The sequence below is a fragment of the Ambystoma mexicanum genome, chromosome 5p, assembly GCF_040938575.1.
Source record: "Ambystoma mexicanum isolate Mex_15411 chromosome 5p, UKY_AmexF1_1, whole genome shotgun sequence".
In the NCBI taxonomy this organism is placed as follows: Eukaryota; Metazoa; Chordata; class Amphibia; order Caudata; family Ambystomatidae; genus Ambystoma; species Ambystoma mexicanum.
Window position 1 is genome coordinate 278,486,216 of NC_090930.1, and position 23,107 is coordinate 278,509,322.

At 48.6% G+C, this 23,107-nt stretch overlaps 1 protein-coding gene across 1 annotated transcript in view; it reads right to left on the reverse strand.

Moving 5' to 3' along the window:
* Nucleotides 1-22,420, reverse strand: part of LOC138480909 (uncharacterized) — an 829,951-nt gene extending 807,531 nt beyond the window's left edge. Inside the window, exon 1 of the mRNA XM_069612710.1 lies at nt 22,062-22,420. Within this exon, the coding sequence (XP_069468811.1) occupies nt 22,062-22,205 (144 nt within the window). The 5' untranslated portion in view covers nt 22,206-22,420. The remainder of the gene's footprint in view (nt 1-22,061) is intronic.
* Nucleotides 22,421-23,107: the final 687 nt, after the last annotated feature.

Genomic DNA, 23,107 nt, shown 5'->3' on the forward strand with positions numbered 1-23,107 from the left:
ACAAAACGTAATTACTGGAACTAAAGCAGCGGCGCCATACTTCATGTTGATCTTTTCATCTGAGCCACAAATAAAAAAAACTTAAATCTTAATCGTATATATCAATTTGAGGTAGATTGGATTTTTTAAATGTGAAACCCTAAATATGCCAGATGGTTTACAGTTTGTAATTTGGATTTTGAGACATGCCCAGAAAAACCTTGATTCTTCTCATCACGTAAAGGTGATAATTTTGGATTTCTGAATATTGATGGTCAAATAATTCAGGAACGCAAACTGGTATAGAGCGGTGCAAGCCAATAGGAGTGACATCAAATAATAATATGTCGTTGGCATAGACCAACCAATCTATCTTCAGTTGGCCTAACCGAGGTGGAAAATAACAAGCTGCCTTCAGTGCTTCTCCTAGATTGGATATGTATAGGTTGAACAAGCAGGGAGCAAGCAGACAGCATTGATTAAGACCCTTATACATACTAATCATAGAAGACAAGCTGCTTCTGTTGTTTAGGTGGACTTGTATAATAGTCTTAGAATGAAGTGCTGTTATAATGCTTAATATGTTTACAGAAAGTCTCAGTTTTCACAACTTGCTCCACAGAATGGCTCTGTTTGGGTTATCGAAAACAGCAGTCAAATCTATGTATAGGCAGTGACGGCATGATCCTGCAACAAGTGCAAAACAAAACCATGTACTTAGATTCTTACCAAATCCTGTCTGGAGTTTGTCCAATCTATGCTGCTTTCTTGCCCATGCCTCCAATTCATACAAGACCAAACTGTCATAGACTTTGCTGCCTACATATAACAGCGCAATATGTCGATTATTGCTAGGATTCAGCCAGGATTCAGCCAATCTCCCTTCTTATATATTAACACAATGTAGGCCGTTGACCAGGTGAACGCAAATTTGGCTCAAAAGTATATGCATTAGCTCTGCCCAAAGTTGCGGTGCATTTTTAAGGATAACAGAAAATCCATCCCAACCACAAGCTCTGGAGGATTTCATAGCGAGATCGTATCAATGTTCACTTTAGACCAGTATATTTCATTGCCAGCGTGATTGGATGATATACCTCCTAAGCCCGATATCGTTGGTTTATTAAGTGGCAATTCCATTGTAAGTTTCAATATACCATGATTGATATTTACATTTGCTATCACCACCAGCTCGAGACTATTTCCAGTACATTATTTGTCACAAGGATGTAGTCTCGAGTTGGCCATTGTGAGAAACCTGGGGGTATTCTCCCATGTAGATCCCCACAATCTTCTGTTCAGGTGGCCAGGGGAGGGCCATCGCTTTTGGATCCCAACCCTGGGGGTGGACGAGCGAGGATCACCTGGGTAAGGGAGTGTGGGGTTGTGCTCAAGGGAAGACCCCAGGTGAGACGCGGTATCCCAACGGGACGATAGGCGAGGAGGAAGAAGTCCCTGAAGCCTTCATGGGATATGCAGGTCCCACTTTCCCTGATCCAAGAGGCAGGCGTACAATATTGTACCAGAGCAGAAGCAGGCAGTGAGAAGGATCAGATGAGACAAAAGCATGGCTTTGAGCTCAACACCTATTTGTCTTACCCCATTTCAGACCCTAGGGGGCGCTGTCAAGACCAGTGCTTTCATGGCAGTGTACATGTGATAAGGAGTAACCAAACAGAAGAGTCACCTAGGTTGTATAAAAACAGGGTCATGGGATTCCCCTCTCTCCTCTGTCCTCTGTCAATCACCCTATGATTATTCAGCCTATAAATATCAGTTTCCGTCTTGTCCTGTTTCCCCCTCTCCATTTCCAACATGTACTGGTACGTGGAAGAGGCAACCGAGAGTTGTAAAGCTTACCCATAGTAACAACACTGTGAAGAGGAAGATGCAGGAAGAGGCCTACTACACTCCACCACTAGGCTGTCCCATTAATAGAGTCAGGCAAGGTCAGGCATCTGACATTAACCATACACACCTGACTCCAATTGACTCCCAGTTAGGATATGAAAAGGTGTGGTTCTGCCAAGACAAATTAGCGAGCTGTGGTTGCTGGACGGATCATGGAAGCCAGGGAACAGGAGGCCGCATCAGGAGGGGCCCGGAAGATCCAGAGGAGAACGGGATGCCAGGACGCTGACCCAGTGTATCAGAGGGATTAGGGCATGGCGAGGGAGCTGCGTCTCCATGGAGCCGGATTGGGGTATGCAGTGACCTGTTAAGAAGGTGCGCGAGTGGCAGAAAGGCAGAAAAAGCAGGAGCAGTAAAATGTGAAGGACAGAAAGTAAAGAGAGGGTGTGAGCAACCCGGAAGAAAGGACAGTGAGAAAGGTGTGAGCAGCACGGAAAGACGAAAGGTGGAAAGAAAACAAGAACAGAGTGGAAAAGGCATAGGAATGGAAACAGTGCCAGAAACGAAGGTACAAAGTGTAAGGAAAGCGGCCAGAAATGGGAGGAGCAAAAGCCCTGCATTCTTGAAAGTCTGGGATACTGCCCCTGTGCTGACCAGAGGTGGTGTACAGCGCCACTTGATAGAAGGTGGGAAAAGGGGTAGCTACACTGAGAGTGAAGTGGGAACAAAATCCTCCGAAGTGAAGGGAAGGCTGTTGCAACCTCACCAGAAGGAACGGTGCTATGAGAGGTGCATCCTGACGAGGTGAACTTTTGGTGGTTGTGAACTTTTAAGTGAACTTTGTGATACACAAGGGGCCTATGCTTGGAGGAGGGAACCCTGAGAGGCCCAAAGGAACCGTGAATCTTCATTTGAGTTATAAAGTAAGAAAGTGTGAATCTTTTTGAGACAGAGAGGCCTGAGCTTGGGGAAGGGAACCCTGAGATGCCCAACGGAAACCGTGAGAGACATTGTTGACAAGAGAGAGGCCTAGAATTGGGGAAGGGAACCCTGAAAGACTCAAAGGAAACTGTAAAAGACATTGTTATAGGGAGAAAGGCCGAGGATTGGGGAGGGGAACCTTGAGACGCCTGAAAGGAACTGTGAATCTTCATTTGAGTTATAAAGTAAGAAAGTGTGAATCTTTTTGAGACAGAGAGGCCTGAGTTTGGGGAGGGGAACCCTGAGAGGCCCAAAGGAAACCGTGAGAGACACTGTTTGTTTTGTTTGTTTGTTTTTATTACTTGTATTGCGCACCAGACCCAGGAGTAACCGGGCGCATTTCATAAAACAACTTACAGCTTGGTTACAAATATGGTAGAGGCATAGACTTGGGGGAGGAAGAGACTGGGCCCAGGTACAACGTGAAACGGTATGGGGTTCGCCCACACGCCACCACCGGTGTGGCGACCGAGGGGGTCAGCATCCCATGGAATGTGCGTTCCGAACTGCTGGAGAAACGTGTTAGGTGGAGGAGGGGTCTCAGCGTGGTTTGCAGGGCCCCGCACTGGGGCTAGCGCCACCCGACCCGTCCACTCTAATCTGACCACTGGGGAGCTGCCGGGCTGCTCAGCCTTTGCTCTGCTCGAAGGGGAGAGCTGAGGCCTAAAAACAACTGTGACTTTTCTTTTGGAACCAGGGGGGTCAGAGCTTGTGGAAGGGAACCACAAGAGAACCAGAGACATTATGAACTGTATCCTCCTGCTACAAGAGCCCTACTTGGAAGATACCCCTTCTTGCATTAAACTATTTTTAAACTGGCAGATCTACATCTACCTGAAGGCTATCTGAAACCAATCTTGGTTTGCATTTCTTTTTGAACGACCATTTTTCTTTAAGAAGACCTAACATCACCGGGGGGCGTGGCCGACCGCCATGTGAGAAAGCCGCGCTTCGTAGCAGCTCCGTTGATGCGCTCATCATTTTGCCCACAACCTGCATCCACCTTAAATGAAACTACACCTGCGACCCGAAGATCGCTTCGGTACAGTCGGCTGACCTTCCGACGGTGTTTTGGGGCCGGTGCGTGGCCTCACCGAGGAGAAACGCCGTGGTGTAGGAGGAAAGCGCACGACTCAAAATGGCGACCGCTTGCTGACCGCGGAAGAGACGAGCGCCGGATCGCGCCCAACACAGAGCGGAAAAGGAGGCTCGCCTCGGACTCCGGCTACCAGGGGGAATTGGCCCAGTCGACCGACGGCCGGAGACTGCATCTGCCCCGTGCGCCTCCCCTGCGGTAGAGGCGCACAACGAAGGGCTCAGACCCGGTAACAGCGCTACGAGGTACGGAGTGGGAACAGGGCTGGGGGGACATTCGGCTCGTCGACCGAACCTGCTGCATCATCCCTGAGAGAGGTTGCACTCTACCACCGGCCCTATTGGAGGCCGGGGCGCTCCGGAAGCAAGGGTTTGCCGAGATCATAATCCTCGCCCCCCAGCACCCCAACCCGCCGGCGCCCCCCATTCCAAGCCCGCCCGCACAAGAGATGTCCGCAAAAGGCCCCAGGAACAAGCACAAGCAGACAACCATGGAGGCGTTCGCAGCCACTGGCGCCCTCAAACCAGATGCCGCCTCGACGACCTCGGAGGTAGGACCCTCTGAACCCACGAACTCGCAACTACTGGAAGCCATTACGGCGCTCCAAAAAACCATGGAGGGCAAGATAGATGCCATGGCCATCGACTTAAACCTACTCAGACAAGATGTGCGCTCCATTGCGGGCAGAACGGAGGCATTGGAGTCCCAGGTTAAAGAAAATACTGACGCCAAAACTCGCCTCTTAAGAGAGGTAGATGCCCTAGCCCAGAAAGTCAAGAACCTCGAAGACAGGGCGGACGAGGCGGAAGGACGGGCACGCCGCAATAACATAAGAATTATCGGATTGCCGGAGGGGACGGAAGGGAACGACCCCACGAACTTTGTCGAAAATCTGCTGCTGCAAGAGGTCGGTGCCGGCAAATTGTCTCAGGGGTTCACCATCGAGAGGGCGCACAGATCCCTCACTAAGCGCCCACCACCGGGGAACCCGCCAAGGCCGATAATAGCTAAAGTCCTCAATTACAAAGACAGAGAGACTATCCTGGCCCACTCACGGAATGGGGGCCACATTGAGTCTGGCTCCGCCAAAATCGCAATCTACCCGGACTATACCCTCCAAGTCCAAAGGAGCAGAGCCCAATTCGCCCACATCAAGGCCAGATTGAAAAATGCGGGCTTGCGATACATGCTACTATACCCGGCCAGACTTAAGATCATCCATAACAATCGAACGCACCTCTTCGAATCACCGACAGATATAAATGAATGGATGGACAGGGAGCAGATCCCTGACATAGAAGGAAGGCAACGGAAAACAAGAGAAAACGGCACCCCCAAGGAAGCCTAATGAAACCACTTTATCGGGACGTATGCGAAGTAATCTCACCTTGCAGATTGTGGCACCATCGAGTGTCTTGGAGCTGACCGAATGGCACCGCTTGGTATCGGACACTACCAAGGGGATTGGCCCGCACCCCCGAATCTCTTTGGGTATCTAACCCGCCCGTAGGGCACCAGAGGACCGTAGGTCTAATGGAGCAGAAACGGGGATGTCAGGATGGGGGGAACCCCGTTAGACTAGTTCTGTTATTGGCTAACGCCAAGTTCACTGTTTGCAGGGTCGGGAAATTGCCCGTTAGCATCCCGTCCCAGTTAGTTAATGGGAAAGTCCGGAACCACCTTGACCACCACACATCACCACTTCAAACTAGTATTGTTAAGTGCCACCGCCAGAGCAGGCCACTGAACCATACACTGATAGGCCGGGGGGCGACACCACAGGGCAGCCCACCCACGTCCTCACACTCACGCTACACCCATGACTAACGTTGTTAAAGTCATGTCATGGAACGTTAGGGGCCTGAACAGCTACATCAAACAACACAGGGTCCACACCTTCCTCAAACGCCACAAGATAGGAATCGCCCTATTGCAGGAAACCCACCTGAATGCACAGAAACTTGCGGCACTGGCTAAGAGATGGAGAGGAACCCTGATAGGCACCACGTACTCTAACTATGCACGGGGAGTCCTGATATGGATTGCCCCCACCATTCCCGTCAACCTCGCATGCACCCACATCGATAACGAAGGTAGGATGGCCTTGCTCAGAGGCACCATAGACGGCAGAGAATTCTGCCTAGTAAACACCTATGCCCCCAACCATGATGCGACGGTCTTCTTCAGCTCCTTATACACCCGGCTTAGCCCGGACAGAGACGGCACGCTCATATGGGGTGGCGATCATAACTGCACCCTTGACCCGCGTATGGACAGATCGGATAACAAACATACCCGCCCCTCCCCTCCCGCTAAAATACTGAAAGCCCTCTTACATCAATACGCCCTGCTAGACCTCTGGAGGACTCAGCACCCGGAAGAAAGAGGCTACTCCTTTTACTCACCCCCTCACGCGGTCTACACTAGAATCGACAGCCTACTGGTGAGCGAGGAACACTTAGACACATTTGTAGACACGCAATACCTCGCTAGAGTGCTGTCTGATCACTCCCCCATAGTAACCTCCTGGACATTAACGGCACCGCGACCCCCCATACCCACATGGAGACTCAGAGGCGAAGCACTGTTAGACAAGGCTTTCCAAGAACAGATTAGGCAATGCACGGCGAACTATTGGCTGACAAATAAGGACAGTGTCCAACATGTCAGCACGGCATGGCAAGCTTACAAAGTAGTGATTAGGGGGGAGGCGATAGCCACTATAGGGGGGGCCCAAAAGTCTATCACAGCTAAGTTGGCTATTGCTGAAAACGAGCTGCAGCAACTAGAATCTTTGGCCTCCTCAGACCCAGCCCACGTACATAGCATAATCGAACTAAAGAAGGCCTGTCTACAACATTGGGAGGCCCTCGGGAAACTCAGCTACACGAAATACATCGAAAGAAACCACGCCCTCGGTGACAAACCGGGCAAGCTACTAGCGTGGCTCTGCAAGCGGGAAACCCCTAGAATACCTATCTGCCACATGCGCGATGATGAAGGCGTAGACACGTACTCACAAGCAACCATAAACCATATATTCACGAAGTACTATCAGGCCCTCTACACCGACCCCTCACAGCCAACAGACACTGAAATAGGGGATGTATTGGACATCATTGATTTACCACACCTCGAGGAACACGCGGCTGAATCCCTGGAAGGGCCAATAACCCCCGACGAGGTCGCAGTGATCATTAGAACGCTCCCCGCAGGGAAAACCCCAGGTCCGGATGGGCTCCCGGGCGAGTTCTATAAGGCCTACGAAGCCGAACTAGCCCCACTACTTGCCCAAGTCTTCAACGAGGCATACGACACAGGCCGACTACCCAGCACCATGAGAGAGGCAACCATCATACCCCTCTTGAAACCTGATAAAGATGGCGCAGAGTGCGGCTCGTACAGGCCGCTATCCCTACTGAACACAGATAGCAAGATTCTCGCAGCAATCCTGGCCATGAGGTTACGCAGAGTCATCCCGTCCCTGATCCACCAAGACCAGACAGCATATGTGCCCGGTAGAACCATTACGGAAAACCTACGCAGACTGCACCATGTTATCCACAGCACTGAAGGCAGACGGACACAATGTGCAGTAGCATCCCTTGACGCCTCTAAAGCATTTGACTCAGTGCGCTGGAGATGGCTCCTGGCCACCATGTCTAAGATGGGAATAGGGCTCAGCTACATAAAATGGGTCACACTCCTTTACACCAATCCAGAGGCCAGAGTACGCACCAACAGCACCTTCTCACACAAATGGGAGCTTTCTCGAGGAACTAGGCAGGGATGCCCCCTATCACCCATGCTGTATATTATAGCTATAGAACCCGTGGCAGCATATGTGAGACAGGAATACGGGGATGGAGGCATACTAGTAGATGGGGTGAACCATGTGATTTCCATGTACGCCGACGATATGCTCCTCTATCTAACAAACCCCACACACATACTGCCCTACATACTGGAAACCTTAGATAGATTTCACAGATACACGGGGATCCAGATCAACCGGGACAAATCATGCCTATTCCCCCTCGCCGCCTTGAGCGGGAAAATGGCCGGTCAGCTCCCCGATCTTGCCCTAAACTGGGAACCCTCCTCCTTCAAATACCTGGGCATCAGAGTGCACAGAGACCCCAAGACTGAGCACGTACTGAACACAGTGAGGGCAAAGGAAGGCCTGGCAAGGTCAATGGAGTTCTGGAGCAGGCTGCCGCTATCGGTAGCGGGCAGGGTGGGCCTGCTGAAAATGGTGGCGCTTCCCAGACTGCTGTATTTCTTCACCAACGTACCACACAACATACCACGACAATTTTTCAACGAACTACACAGACTGTGCAGAACATTCTTGTGGCAGGATGGCAGGCGTAGGGTCGCCCTCGAAACGATGCAGAGACCGTATGACAAGGGGGGCCTCAGAGTGCCCAACTTCGAACTGTATTACCTGGCCGGACAATTGAAGCACGTGATACAATGGATGGCCGACGAGGCCACTACGGACACTCGCTTGCTACAGCCGCAAGTCCCGCAATTGCTCCTCAGGGACCTGCTATGGTCTGAACCCAAGTCTAAACAACCTCACTCATACCTGATTCTCTTGGGCGTCCAAATCTGGCGGAGGGCCTGCAAGGCTGCACTGATCCCTGACCCCTACTCTCCTCAGATCCCTATAGCCGCCATCATGGCCAACAGACCGGGAAGCCATAGGATAATAAGAGACACTTGGGAACCTTGCGGCGTAGCTACCCTGGGCGACCTGGCGGATGATCAGGGAATCTTAACCTTCGCGGAGTTACAAAAAGTCTCTGGTATCCACACGGGACAGTTCTTACTCCACAATGCAGTGATTAGGAAACTGGTGACCCGCTGGCCACCAACGGATCCGTTAAATACTGGTCACGAACACATTGAGGACCTGCTCGGGGCGGCCGAGGGTGGCCATGAGACCTCAAGAATATATGACACACTGCTAGACAGCGTCACCCAACGAAACCTCCAGTGTAAGGCGGCGTGGGAACAGGAACTAGGATCACAATTCGAAGACAATGAATGGGGGGCCATAATGGGATACCACAGGAAAGTATCCAGGAACGCCAGGTTCCAACTCATCCAATTCTACATTACGAATAGAGCGTATCTCACACCAGACGTCATCTCCAGATTTAGTGGAGCTGTGACCACTGGGTGCCCCAAATGCAACGAAGCCCACGCGGCGATGATACATATGTTTTGGGGATGCCCCGCCATTCAGTCTTTCTGGGCCCAGGTCAAAGCCAAGGTGGCCGAGGCGAACATCACCCTAGAAGTTCATACGCCAAAAGCATGCATCCTCGGCATATACCCCAGAAGCAAGAAGAACAGACCACTCAATAAACTAAAAGACCTAATGTATATACTGGCGAAGAGACGCATTGCAATGAATTGGAAGCGCCCGCGGGCCCCCTGCTTGTTGACTTGGTGGCAAGACCTCCGCAAATGGACGAACGCAGAGACAGCGGTCTGGGAGATGGCGCAGTGCCAACAAAGGCAGGACACCTCAGACGACCTACTACAATGGGTGGAGCTAACGGTTACGCTGTTCAGCCCCAACATGGGAAGCTCCTCTGGCGATGACACAGATGACCCACAACAATCACGTGGATGAACTGGTGGTGTAACACGTTTGGGCCCGGACAAGTTGGGATAGGGAGGGGGGAGGGTGGGATGGGTGTGATTGCACTTTGTTTTTTGTGTATGTTCACGTTGATGACACAATGAAAATAATAAAACAGATTAAAAAAAAAAAAAAAAAAAAAAAAAGAAGACCTAACATCACATTTGTTTTAAGAGTGAGGGTAAGCATAGGTTTGGACACAGACCGACTTTGGTTTTGGACTTACAGACATCGACGGCCCATAGAAGCATCAGTTGAGGTAAAAACCCCATTAGAGTTAGAGCCAGTTAGGCATTACACCAACCCTACAAAGTTTTATAATAAAGGTTTTCAAACGGTTACTTTTGAGTCTGTGTTTCTCTTAATACCATGCCTGCCTCACACCATTTTTTACCACATCTCCAGGTGCCTTGACCAGGCTGATCTTCCCTGGTACGACCATTTAAAACAGTAATTTCACATTGTCTGAGAAATTAAGTCTATTTTCTTGCTCTGTTTATTCGACTTCTTTTGCAATAATGAGCAGTTACCGAAAACATTGCGATAGACAGCACTAATCTCTTTATCATAGCATTGAGCGTTCACATCTCTGCCAACTATTAATAAGTCATGTTCTAAACTACTTGTCCACTCAGAGCATAGCACATCAATGTGTCTAAATATGCCGTCTTAACAGCATCTGTCTACTTTTTGTACCGGATTTCAAAGTGATCTCAATTGCAAGCATATTGCTATTACTTTCATCTAGTAATACAGTTCTGGGATTTAAAGTTGATTTAATCCCTGTTATTAATCCTCCCAAAGGGGATCACATCGGACCCTTTTTGGCAGGTTCTTGAAACAGGCAGTACCCATCTATACTGATAGGGATAATCGACCAAGTCTCCTGGAGCATGAAAATGTCATGCTCCAAGTGTTTGGGCAAAGTGCCTACTTCAGCCAAAATATGTGTGTTCCCTCTTGTATTCCAGCTAATAAATTAGCAATCCCTTGTTTATCATATAAGGCTTAGGTAGGAAACTCTTCAGACAATCCTAACTTCACTCGTTCTCCACATTAGAGACTGGCAAGACGATATGAATTTTTGTGTGCAGATGATCCGACCTTCAAACATCTCGGCAACAAGGTGAGGTAGTGACATTTAACTCTTTAGGGTCTAAAATATAACCCAAAGTTTCCATTGTGTTCACATGTGATCTAATCCTTGTAGCAGTTTCTGCAAGGCCACAATTAATTTGTGACACACAACCTACTTTCTTTCTCAATTATTCGACAAAATCGAAGTCACTTGAATTCAATATCTTTAGAGTGGGTATCTTTCCAAGTATCTTCAAGAAGGGACTTCGATTCAAGCTTGAAGTATCCTTATTAGTCGTCGCCGGGCAAGTAGTGAGAAATCAGGTGTGGTGTCACCCCAAAATAGGCAGTCCAGCCCAAACTGCTTGGTCAGATCCCTTCTGCACGAGACCACAAGCGACCCCAACCATACTTCAGCTACATTGGTTGTCATCAGCGAGGTGTGGCTTGGGACCCACGTCTGGGCATATTTATCCCAGTCGAGGTGACTAAGACAAACAAAAGAGGTGATGGCTATAAGGTTTACAATTAATCTTAACGTCTGGCATAGCTCTGGGCAACCTTCCAGCTTGCCAAGCAATTAAAGAAAGGGGAAAGACCATATGTAAATCAGGATTGGTTCCACCCCAAAATGGGCGGTCCAGCCCAAACTGCTTTGTAGCATCCCTTCTGCACAAGACCACAAGAAACCCCAGACATGAGTACTAGCGTTTACTGATTCTCTTTTTTGCTTGCTTGCTTGTTATTCTGTTTGGAAAAAATATGGCCGAGATGAGGGTAATGCATCGAAAACATGTTGGGTATGTTTTTGAACAGTGTAGCCCTCTCCTGTGCTACAATCTGACCTAATGGAACTGCATATATAATCTACATTAGTATCCCGGCGAGGGTCAACCAGAATGTAACACACATTCTGATTGGCCATCGCCGAGGCATTACCCGGCCGCCACGTCCCCTGGCGGTGATTGAGGTATGTGTTTTTTTTATTTTCCTCGCCGCCCTTCCAACCCCACTTACCTTCCGATTTCTCCTTTTTTCAGGAGCGAACGCGCTGGGAACACTTCTGTACCAAGCGTGTCTGCTCCTGATGGCCACCATGGAAAGGGAAAACTGACCCAGTTTTCCCTTTCCCGGCAGCCATTTCCTTGGACATTTTATTTTTTTTCTTTTCTGTTCTGAAATGCTGCAGCAGAAGAGATTGCTATTAGTACCCTGGTCTTGCAGACCAGGATACTAATCGCAATATGCCCCTCGCAACGGGGACATTATCACTTAGTTCAGGCCTATAGCTATGGGCCTCGGGGCATTACCTGACTCTGTAATGCTTAATTACCGTAGGCACCTCCACCACCCTCTGTGCCCCTGGATCTGTGACCTTGTCCGTCTGCACTTCAACTGAGGCGCCCTAACCAATGCCCCTGCCGACACTACGTCTCACCGCCTGCCTCAGGTGCCCCGACCCCCCCTTTCTTTTTTCCCCCACCTAGGCCCCAAACTGACCCATGCTGCAGACCATTCCCTGTCTTGCTCACCTTTTACTGACCCGCCATCACCTATCTGCATCATCCTGGCCGCCACACCAGTACTCCTCCTTTCCTTCCTCAAAGGGCTGCTACTGCAGGGACAACAAACATCAGCAGTGTCTCCAAGCCATCTTCCCTGCAGTCTTCCCCAACTCCTGCTACCCCTAGCCCCTTCTTTCACTTCAAACCTTAAACCCCACTGCACCCCTTATCTCCCGACCCGCTCTCCTTGGTCCAACTCATCCCACAGCAACCAATCCGCCTCCCCCAATTCATCTTCCCCTGTCCTATACCATTCATGTTGCGAGCGTCCGCTCGGGCCGGGCAGACCCTCGACGGGCCAGCAAGGGGCATCCACCCTGATGCTCCTGTGTTGTCTTCTCTGCAGGGTTGCACAAACCCCTTCCTGCTCCTCTTCTCTTCTTGGGCGAGCGTTCCCTCCTCCACCCTGCGATCAGTCGTGCTAGGGGCTGTACCGCACCCTCTAGGGGCCGCTCTAAAACCCTCTCCTTCTTCGACCTCTACTGCCACGGGGGCCAAGCCGCTCCCTCCGCCTACCAAACCACTTTGCGGGGAGCTCACCATGTCCCTTCCCCTATCTCCGTTATCCCCGGGGAGATTGTCTTCCTCCTCCCCTTGCACTCTTCTGCAGGCATTTCCCTCCTCTCCCCCTCCGTACCGCCGCACCCCCTCGATCCATCCCTTCCTTACAGCCCTCACCCCTTCGCCCCCGGCACCCACTTTCTTCTGCACTCCCTCCACATTTGCACCCCTGCCCATATCCTCTGCTCCAGACCCACACCTTAACCCACCTCCTGCAGCTCCCCTGCTACTTGCCGCCCTCTTGGGTATATCCACCCTGCTTCTCCTGGACCATTTTTCCCATTCTGCTCCCCCACCCCCGCTGATGAACTACACGCCACCACCGTTGCAAGGGCCCCATCCGAAGCCGCTTGTCGCTGCAACCTCCCCCCATGGGCCCCTTTTCAACCGAAACTTCTTGCGTCGCCCCCTCGAGCTGGGCCTTTGAAGCCCAGCTGATAATGCTCAAGGTCTCTTGCAAGGCCTGGGGGCGTCCACCACCATCCCTGACATTTATTTATTTATTTTAATTCTTCATAACGCGCCAATTCGCCCGCAGGCTTCAAGGCGCACAAAAAACACAAAACAGAACAGCAAATCAACAAAAGACACAGAATTCAAGAAAAGAGATACAAAATCTAAGGAGCCCTAAAGAGAAGCGTGTTCAGCTTCTTTTTGAATTCCGCAAGAGAGGTGGATAACTTAAGGTCCAAAGGGATTGAGTGCCAGGTAGCAGGGGCCACAACATCAGACCTGGTTTTCCCAAATTTGGCTAGGCGAAATCTAGGTTGACTAAGCCTAGCCTGTTCGAGTAATCTCACGGATCGTACAGGTACATATCGCTTAATACGCTCAGCGAGGTAGCTGGGGGCTGCAGCATTCAGACACTTAAACGTAAGAGTCAAGATCTTAAAGGAGATCCGGTGCTTAAGAGGCATCCAATGCAGTTTTTGTCTGGCTTCAGTAATGGAGTGCCGTCTTGAAGACCCAGCACTGCTCTGACCGTGCCATTTTGAGTGACCTGGTGGGCGGCCAGATTGGATTGAGCAGGGCATGCTAAAAGAGTGTTACAGTAATCTAGCCTCGAATTAATTAAAGCAAAGGCTAGAATAGACATGTTGTTAACAGACAAAAAGGGACGCAAGGAACCCAACTGCTTGAAATGGTCTTTTTACCTAACAAAACCCACCCAGAAAAGGCTGTATGCGAAAACCCACTGGGCTAACCCCTTGCACCCTCACCACACTGAGCATACCCCCCAACCGGCAAGGGCACCTCAAATGGTCCCACTGAGGAGAAATTCCAATAACCAATTTATCCCACTCTCTTTTATTTTTTTTATTACAGTATGGACAAACACCTAAACCACAGGCTAAATCAACTGCCTAAATATCCACTAATGAGAGAGCTTTCACAAATAATTATAATAAAAAACAAATATTATTTGGGGGGAAATATTATAGCTGACCCACATATGAAACTATATTTGCTTTATTAAATCTATTTTCCCTCACAAACCTCCCTACCGCGAAATAAATAAATAAAACTGGAAGATTCGGGGAGGAGCGGAGAGCACATCGCCCCCTGGGAGCACTAGCACAATACTGCACTCAACAGATCGGGCCGGATCCGCCACACAGACCCAGATGTGGACACCCCTCCCCACCGCTCCCTGTGCCTTCTCTGCTCTGTCTCGGCTACACAACAAGAAGAAATGCTGGCGAAACACCGGGCGGCATGAGAGGGTGTGGCCCTGTAATGCTTTGAGCTAAAATATGGCGCTGGTGCACAGTGCATTCTGGTGCGCTCAGAACCATAATGGATATTTGCTCCATGCCTCAGTGAAAGCTGCACTTGCCGTGTACACAGTTTCAGCATTGTTAGCATTATTTTACTGGAAAACATATTTTCAACGTTATTCGTGGCTTATGTTGGTTTGCATTGCTCATCCAAGGACAAGGAGCGCGAGAAGACAGCGATCTGCAGGTGCAGGCTGGTACCTGATAAGATTGCCATGGACACTTTCAAAGTTGAGGATGAGTTACAGAGTTGTTTCCTTTGCTGTTTTGAGAAAGGGAAGAGCTCTGCTCATTGTGGTTACCATAGGTCACTCCGGCAGGGGGCAAGCAGTAAACTACCAATGCGCAGATGCTCAGGCCAGAAGGTTCGAGAAAATTCCACACCGCCTTTGCGGAGAGCTTATAATGTGGTACAGAGGCGTTGCTAGGTGGGGGCTAAGGGGGCTATAGCCCCGGGTCTTTTGGTTGTAGCCCCGGATAGAAGCTCAGGGACTACAACCAAAAGGATATAGCTAGCCCAGCGTCCCGCTAGTCCTGACATTAGCTTAGCCCCTGATCCTTTCCAGACCTAGCAACACCCCTGATGTGGTACTCTGAAAAGGTACTCTGGAAAGGTTAGACAGAAAGCAAAGGCCTCAGTCGGAGGGGGGACTTTTCACTCCGGGCCTGTTTGTAGCTGTGCTCTCTGCCTAGTTGTTTCTGGGGCTTAATGAAGTTGCACCAATGGTGATGTATTCTCTTTAGATTACTGTCTTTTCTGTGATTTATTCCTGTTGCAGTTTATTCATTTATGTATGCATTTCATTAATAAATAGCCATATAAGAGCTAGCTTATCTTCTAACTGTGTGTGTATGTGTGAATCATTGCCTACCTATGCCCAAGATATGCCCTTCAGTGTACTGGTGATAAAAAATATAAATGTCTGTCCATGCACTTTTTGGCAAGCAATCCATGTGGCGTTGTGAGCAGGGTTCTTTGTGAGGAAGAAATCCAAGAATCTATGCTTGAACGCTGGTAGGCTAGATTTATAGAGAAAGTGACATTTTGTTTGCAGGTGTCTTTGTTGCACCTAGCAGCCCAAGGGTGTAACCACAAGTATACCATTCCTACAGACTGTCCTAGTGAGGAAAAGAGGTGGTATACTTTGAAAGAAGTGATTCAAAAGATCAGAGAGTATGAAGGAGGCAATTCACATAGATGAGCCAGGACACATGGGGGTAGTGCCGCTTTCAGTTTCAACCAGAAATATGGTGATAAGAACTGCCCCACCCACATACAAAAGTATCATCATGACATTGCTTGTAGGTATGATGGGAAAATCCACTGATGAAGTAGTGGATGCAATCCGGCAACTGCAAGACTTGGGGGAATGGGACAAAAGTGAAGATAAGCATTGAGAGAGATAGAGAGGGCCGTAGCGAGAGAAGAACTGAAGGTAGGAGGCAAGATAGTAGAGACTCCTGAGTGTTCAGAAAGGATATGTTTTGAAACGGGCGATGTACGAGCTATACAAAAAGAGACAGCATGCAGCGAAAGAGAGCTATAAACAGGTTAAGAGGAACAGGAAGAAGTGTCTATGGGGATCCCGTCCCCGTACCAGCCAACATGTGCTGATTTGGGGAAGGTGGCGAGTGCCATGTTAGAGTCAGAGTCGGGATACACTCATTCAAAATTTGACTATGAGTACTGCCAAGCTCCGGCAGCGTCTGCTCGCATTAAAAGTGGATAGGCTATCTCATATCAATGTTAAGATTTTTTGAGGGCCTGGAAACACACAAGAGGCACGAGCATTGATTGATACCGGGGCGGAGGCCTCTTTGATTCATGGAAAGCCTACACGATTTAAAGGTAGACACTTTACCATTACAGGGCTAGGGGGAAGGAACCCCCAGCAGTACAAACAGGAGTGGAAATGAAGATAGGCAATTTGAAAAGGCAGAAATACCAAGTGTTGATTGTCCCGATACCCAAGTACATAATTGGGTTTGACATTTTGGAAGGATTGACTCGGGGACTTGGAGGTAAAACCTATCAGTTTGGAGTGAGTATATTGACTTGACCACCAATTACCATAGACAAATTGAAAATGTCCCCAGTGCATGTGCCTTTGGCAACAAAGTGTGTATCGATGAAGAAATACTGCATTCCAGGGGAGGGACGGGCAGAAGGACATTTCAGACACCATCAAAGGGTATGTAGAGGCAGGAGTGTTACGCCCTGTGGCTACGGCTTGGAACAATCCCCTGAAAAGGGGGATGGAAGCTGGAGGATGACTGTGGATTATCTCGAGTTGAAAAAACATACTCCTCCTTTAGTGCCTGCAGTCCCAGACACCGTTACTTTGATTGCGAATGTACAAATGTTTGAGGGAACTTGGTATGCAGCGGTAGACTTAGCCAATGCATTTTTCTCTGTGCCATTTGCTGAGGAATGCCAAGAGCAGTTTGCATTTTCTTGGAACAGGCGTTGGTACACCATCACGTGATTTCCTATCGGGTACATACATATCCTGACCATTTGTCACCAGCTGGTGGCAGAACACTTAGACAAGATACCATGTAAATCTGACATACACATCTCTCACTACATTCATGATTTTTTGATTCAGTGGAAAGATGAGCAAAGTGTGCAAACTCAGTTAGAAGTCGTCATGGAAGGGTTGAAGAAGGAAGGGTGGGAGATTAACCCTAACAAAATTCAAGGGCCAGCTGAGACAGTGGTATTCTTAGGAATTCAGTGGCATACTGGACATCAAGAGATGGTGCCGAAGGCCCGACAGAAAATTCTTCAGTTCACCACTCTGATGAACAAAAAACAAGTTCAGCAGTTCATAGGGCTATTTGGGTTCTGGAGACAGCACATAACCCATCTAAGGCAGATACTGGCCCCCCTCTATAAAGTGACATGAAAGAAATATGAATTTCAGTGGGGGAGGCGCAGCAAAGATTTGATTTGGCAAAAGACACAGTGCAGCAGGTGCTTGATGTGTGGCAATTGATGGAATGCAAAGTGGAATTAAATGTGTCTGTACAGACAATTATTCTAACTGGAGCGTGTGGCAGAAACAGGACAGAAAACGTGTCCCATTGGGATTCTAGAGTCGTAGATTTCCCGAGGCTAGTAACACTCCGTTTGATAAGCAGTTGCTGGCAGGTTATTGGGTTCTTGTCAATACTGAGCAAATGACAGTGGGGCATGATGTATTGATGAGGCCCGAAATCCTGGTTATGCAATGCGTATTGAGCTTTCCTAAAACACACAGAATAGGACACCCTCAGTATAATCAAATGGAAATGGTACATTCAAGACAGAGCCAAATCAGGAAAGGGTGGAGTTGCGAAATTACATGAGCATGAGGCCAACATACCACCCACAGATGACATACCACAGGCAGTGACTGAAATACGCGAGTCTCACGTGAAATGGGGAGCACCTAATGGCGATCTGACAGTATAGAGTATACAGAACATGCCTGGTTTACGGATGGCTGGGCTCCCTATGTGGGAACCAAGCAATATTGGAAAGCAGTGTCATACACTCCCAAGACAAAAAAGATTGGGACTACATCAGGGAAAGGAAAGAGCAGTCAGTTTGCAGAACTCTACGCAGTTTACCAAGCGTTGAAACAAGAGACCCCTGGTCAATGTCATTTGTACACAGATTCATGGTCGGTGGCGAATGGGCTGGAGGTGAGGCTGCCAACATAGCAAGAGAATGGATGGAAAATGCATTCAAAAGAGTTGTAGGGAAAGGAACTGTGGCAAGATATTGTGGAAATGTTATCACAAAGTGAAGTCACAGTGTATCATGTAGAGATGCACATTGTGCTACAGATTCATTAGAATGTTGGTTTCATTCTGTTGCAGATGAACACACCATGATTTCATTTGGGGACGCAGAGGCTCAGGAGGATGATTTGGAGGGTCTGGCCAAGTGGGCTCACCAGAAATGTGGGCACCTTGGAGAAAAAGCTACTCTCAAGTGGGCACATGCTTGAGGAATCAGTATCCCTTTAGAGGTAGTGAAAGCAATGATTTAGCAATGTCCAGTGTGTCAAAATCAACAGCATAGACCCATCCCTCAAATTGTCCAGGGTACGTTGCGAAGAGGAAAGTTACCAGGTCAAACCTGGCAGATCGATTATATCGGTCCTATGCCCATCAGCAAAGGCTGTCAATACGCATGCACCATTGTGGATACATACTCTGGATATTTGATGGTATTGCTGTGTAAACATGCTACCCAAATGAACACCATTAAGCAGACCCTCCAGTTTATAGCGATTTTGCGATCCCGCAAAATGCTGCGAAAACAGCCGTTTTGCGCAAACTGCTGCAAAAACTGCTGTTTTGTGCAAAAACAGCATCTTTAAAAACAAACATTTTTTTTACATTTTTTTTAAGTAATCTTCAGAAATTACTGTTTTAAAAAAATTTTACTCAGGGTGCCAGGTTCTCAACTTTTTTTTTACACAAGAAATGAAATGCGCTAACACATCTCATCACTTGCGCCCCAAAAAAGTGCAGCCCAATCCACAAGGGACACATGAATGGGCACATTTTATATGCGCGCCCATTCAGATGGCCTTTTTCACCTCCTTGATCAAATAAAGTGGCGTTTCTGTCAATTTAAAAGCGCATCCCTCATTCCCAAGCAAGATGCACTTTTAAATGTGCAGAAATTGTGGGCAAACCTACACGCACGGGATCTGGGGCTGCCACTGCATGACAGGGTCTTTCCTGACCCTGTCATGCATTTCTTTTAAGGTATGAACCGCTGCTGTGTTGCTTGCATTTCTGTTTCTCAAACTGGATAAAAATGAATTTTTTGGGTCGCATTTTACAGCGGCAGGCACCTGGAGGGCCTGTCCCTGTGAAAGGCGCTGGGAGCTTGCAGAACACTGTCGGGAGAGCGATTCTATTCAAAGTACTGCCCATTTTGATGACAAAAATCTATCGAATGTTACAATTTGACCTATTGCGTCCGGTACTATTCGATCGATTTTTATAAATACTGAACATGTGTTGCGGTGGTGTCGCCCGCTCCCCATGTTCAGTATTTTTGGTCTAGGGTGGTTGCAGAAGTGTTTTCCCCTTTTTCCTCAAAATTGGGGGCGGGGACAGAAAAAAAAGAAAATAACGAAAAAGGGACCCTGCGGAGTCGGATCCGACCCACGTTAGACGGACGGATCTGGCACCGCAGGGTTGCAGGGGAAGCGGCAGCGACCAAGCAGTTAAGTAGGGGTGGGGGTGGGGTGGTGGTGAAAGGCACATTTTGGGTTGTTTGGCTGAAGTGCAAATCAATTCGCAGCGAAATTGACTACAGTCAAACAACCCAGAACACCATTCAAGGCAGCTGGCCAGCGCACAATTTGCGCTACAGCTCAAGCCTGTGGAAATGCACCGGTCACCTTTGAGAATAAGGTGACCTGCTCATTTCCAAAAATGGGTTGTCTAAAAATAGCATATCCTCCATTCTTTTTTTAAATGGCCCATTATTTGAGGAACTGGGTCAAAATCTACATTTAAAAAAAATAAAAAAATGGTTACACTATGAGAAAGAGGAAGAGTGATGGGTGAGATGTGAAGTGATAGGCAAGAAAGCAGAGGGAGAGCAGTGGGTCATAGGAGGAAGCGCTGCACAAGAGAGCAGAGGAAGCAATGATGCGGTGGGCCAGAAATCTGAGAGCGAGCGAAGGTACAGAAAGTAGAGGGAGCGTGTGGTCAGTGAGCCAGAAAGCAGAGAGGAAGCGGTTGGCCGGAAAGAGGCAGTGAGCTGCAGATTGGGAAAAAGGATGAGGGAAGAGTACGATAGAATGGGAGAAAGGATGCAAGATGCAGAAGCAGCACAAAAGAATGAAGGACTGTATATTGCGGGAGGAATTGTAGAGTGTAAGGTGTGAGTTGGGAGTATGATTTGGAGTGTGGCAGGTGCTGGGCAGTGCAAATTGCGACTTGACAGTGTGACATAGCACGTGAGTATTTGTATGACAGAGTGAGAGGTTAAGGAATGTAAGTTGTGATGGAGAGTTGGTGAGATGTGTGTTGGTGAGAGAGGTGTGTGGGTGTTTGGAGGATTGGAGAACATAGAAGGGGAATATTTTCAGCCTTACAATTGCTAATGACCAATTTAGTTAATAATATTAAATAGGCATGAACATTAAACCAGAAATGTAGCCAAATCAAACACTGTTCTGCCAAGCCAGAGACATCTGGGACTCTTCCTATTAAATTAATACAAAAGATACATAATAATGATACCCTGGCTCTCTTGTAGCCTTGCACTCTGCCTATTTCCTGCAATGTGGCAATCTTAATCCCTCCAGTTAATACAAAATGTCCTGCAAAAATGCTGCAATAAATAAAGGTTTGTGCCGCAAAATTTGCCATTTCAAGGCGCAAAATCCTGGAAGGTCGGACTAATAAGCGCAATAAACAAGTGTCGGTCAGCTGGGTCACACTTTCCTGTCGTTATTTGCTTGTTCCGGCTGGGCACTGGAGACATGGCAAAATACGATATTATCCAGCCGATGACAAAAACTCAACTCGTGCCCGAAAAATAACACTAACGAGCACATGCGTGAGCCACTTCTTTTCAACGGCCATATCATGTATGCCAAATACACCCAGTCTTCGTTTGCTTAAATCGAAAACAATGTGCATCCTGGTAGACACGAACCAATGGGAAACCTTCGTGCAAGTTGGAGCATGCGTTGCACATTGCTTAGAAAACGAAACTAAAAGTTACAATGGGGCACACGCATACATGCCAATATGCCACATGCCAGTCGGGGAATGCTAGTCCAGTCCTAGTTTTACTTTTGCATTGTGGGATTGGAATCCCGGGTTTACAATCCGGCGATTCATAACTTCCAATCCCAGAATGCAAAATTGAAATTTGTATTGTGCTGCATTAGCATTGTGCCAACTGGAATGGGGCATGTTGGCATATATGATACCGCTCAAGCGACATCATCCCCTCTCACGTTTACATTTCGTGCAGGGCACGGCAATAGAACATTCAAATGTACCCGGCTTTTCAATGTTTAGGATCTCGCATAACAACAGTCCAGCACATCCTAACATGTCCCATGTTATTCTGGAGATGCCAATGAAGTTCTGTTTTAAAAATGCATTCTGGTACTTGTAGTTTTGCTTCTCCAGTTATAAACCAAGGACTACACGATTAATAATGGACAAAAACAGGACTGGATATCTTCCGACATGGGACGCGTTGGCGAGGGTTTGACACAGACAAGTAAGTACGCGCGTTTTTAATTTTTACTCAGTGGGATACTAGCGGTTGGACGGTCGGTAGGCATTTGCAAAGCTGTCAAGTCGTCCCATGTTAATTGCCAACTTTTCTCTTTGCATTTTTGCAATTGTATGTTAGCATCTGCTACCTGCCCTAAGCTTGACTGGTCATACAAGTGGTAACAGCCCGACCCCATCTCCCCCCGCCCTCCATAGATGAATGTTCTAGTAGGTTCCATTTTGCGACAGTTACTGTCACTCACCTGGCCCCACTGTTCTCCTGAATGCATGTTGCCCATAAGCAGGAAAGCGATTGAACACCCCACCAACAGGGCGGCAGCGAGTCCTCCCAAGTAGAGCCCAATCAATCCCAGAAGCGAGAGGACAACGTCCTCCACACGCTGCATACTCCCAGCGGAGCGGAGGGGAGGGGAGGGGGACTCCCTCCAGCTGCTGCTGTCACTCGGGCTGCCTCAGCCCCGCCACGCAGCTTTACTAAGGCTCGGGGACCAAGGGAACAAACCCGGAAACTGAACCGAAACCGGCTTCAGTCTCCAACACAAAGCGGGCCGAAAAAGAAACCAGCTTCAGGTTGCCAGGAAGGAAAGTCAGAGCGAGCGACATTGTCTCAATGTGACGAAATGACAAGTGCTCTTCAGGTGTACAGGGATGAGTAGTGGCTAACGCGCATACGCAGCCCAGATCAGAAACAGCCTGCCGCCGCCAGTGGCAGATTTAAGGAAAAGGGGGGCCTTGGGGGAGCACACAGTACACTTTGCTCCTCGTGGAGGTGGGCACTGCACCTAGTCCAGCGAGCAGGTCCAGGTGTAGAGTGCCTCCCCAGGTTATTTATACGGGTGCTGGCTGGCAAAGGTTCAGGAACATTTGGACGTTAGCGCTGTTCCATGTTGCCTCCACCTTCTCCAGCACTAGGTCTGAGGTGGCGACCTAGTGGGCACGCGGTGGGGGGGGAGGGGGGGGGTTGGGTAGGGGTGTCATAGCGAGGGGTGGGGTTGTTACCACGTAAGATAGGTGAGCAGGAAATATATTTTAAAAAAAGGTATAGTTGGTGTCTGGGCACAGCAGCCATCATCGGACTGTTAAAGGGGAGGAGTTGGGGGTAAGACCTGCTGTGGCGGCCTGGGGGCACTCGGGTACAGGTGTAGGGCAGGGTGGGGTGGGGGGTTCTTAATTCTAAAAAAAATGTAAAGGGTGGCAATAGCCGCCCTATAGTTAAGGTGAGTCGAAGACACATAGGAACCCCATAACATTCTATTGTTAATAACTTTTGATTTGAGTACAAGATTTG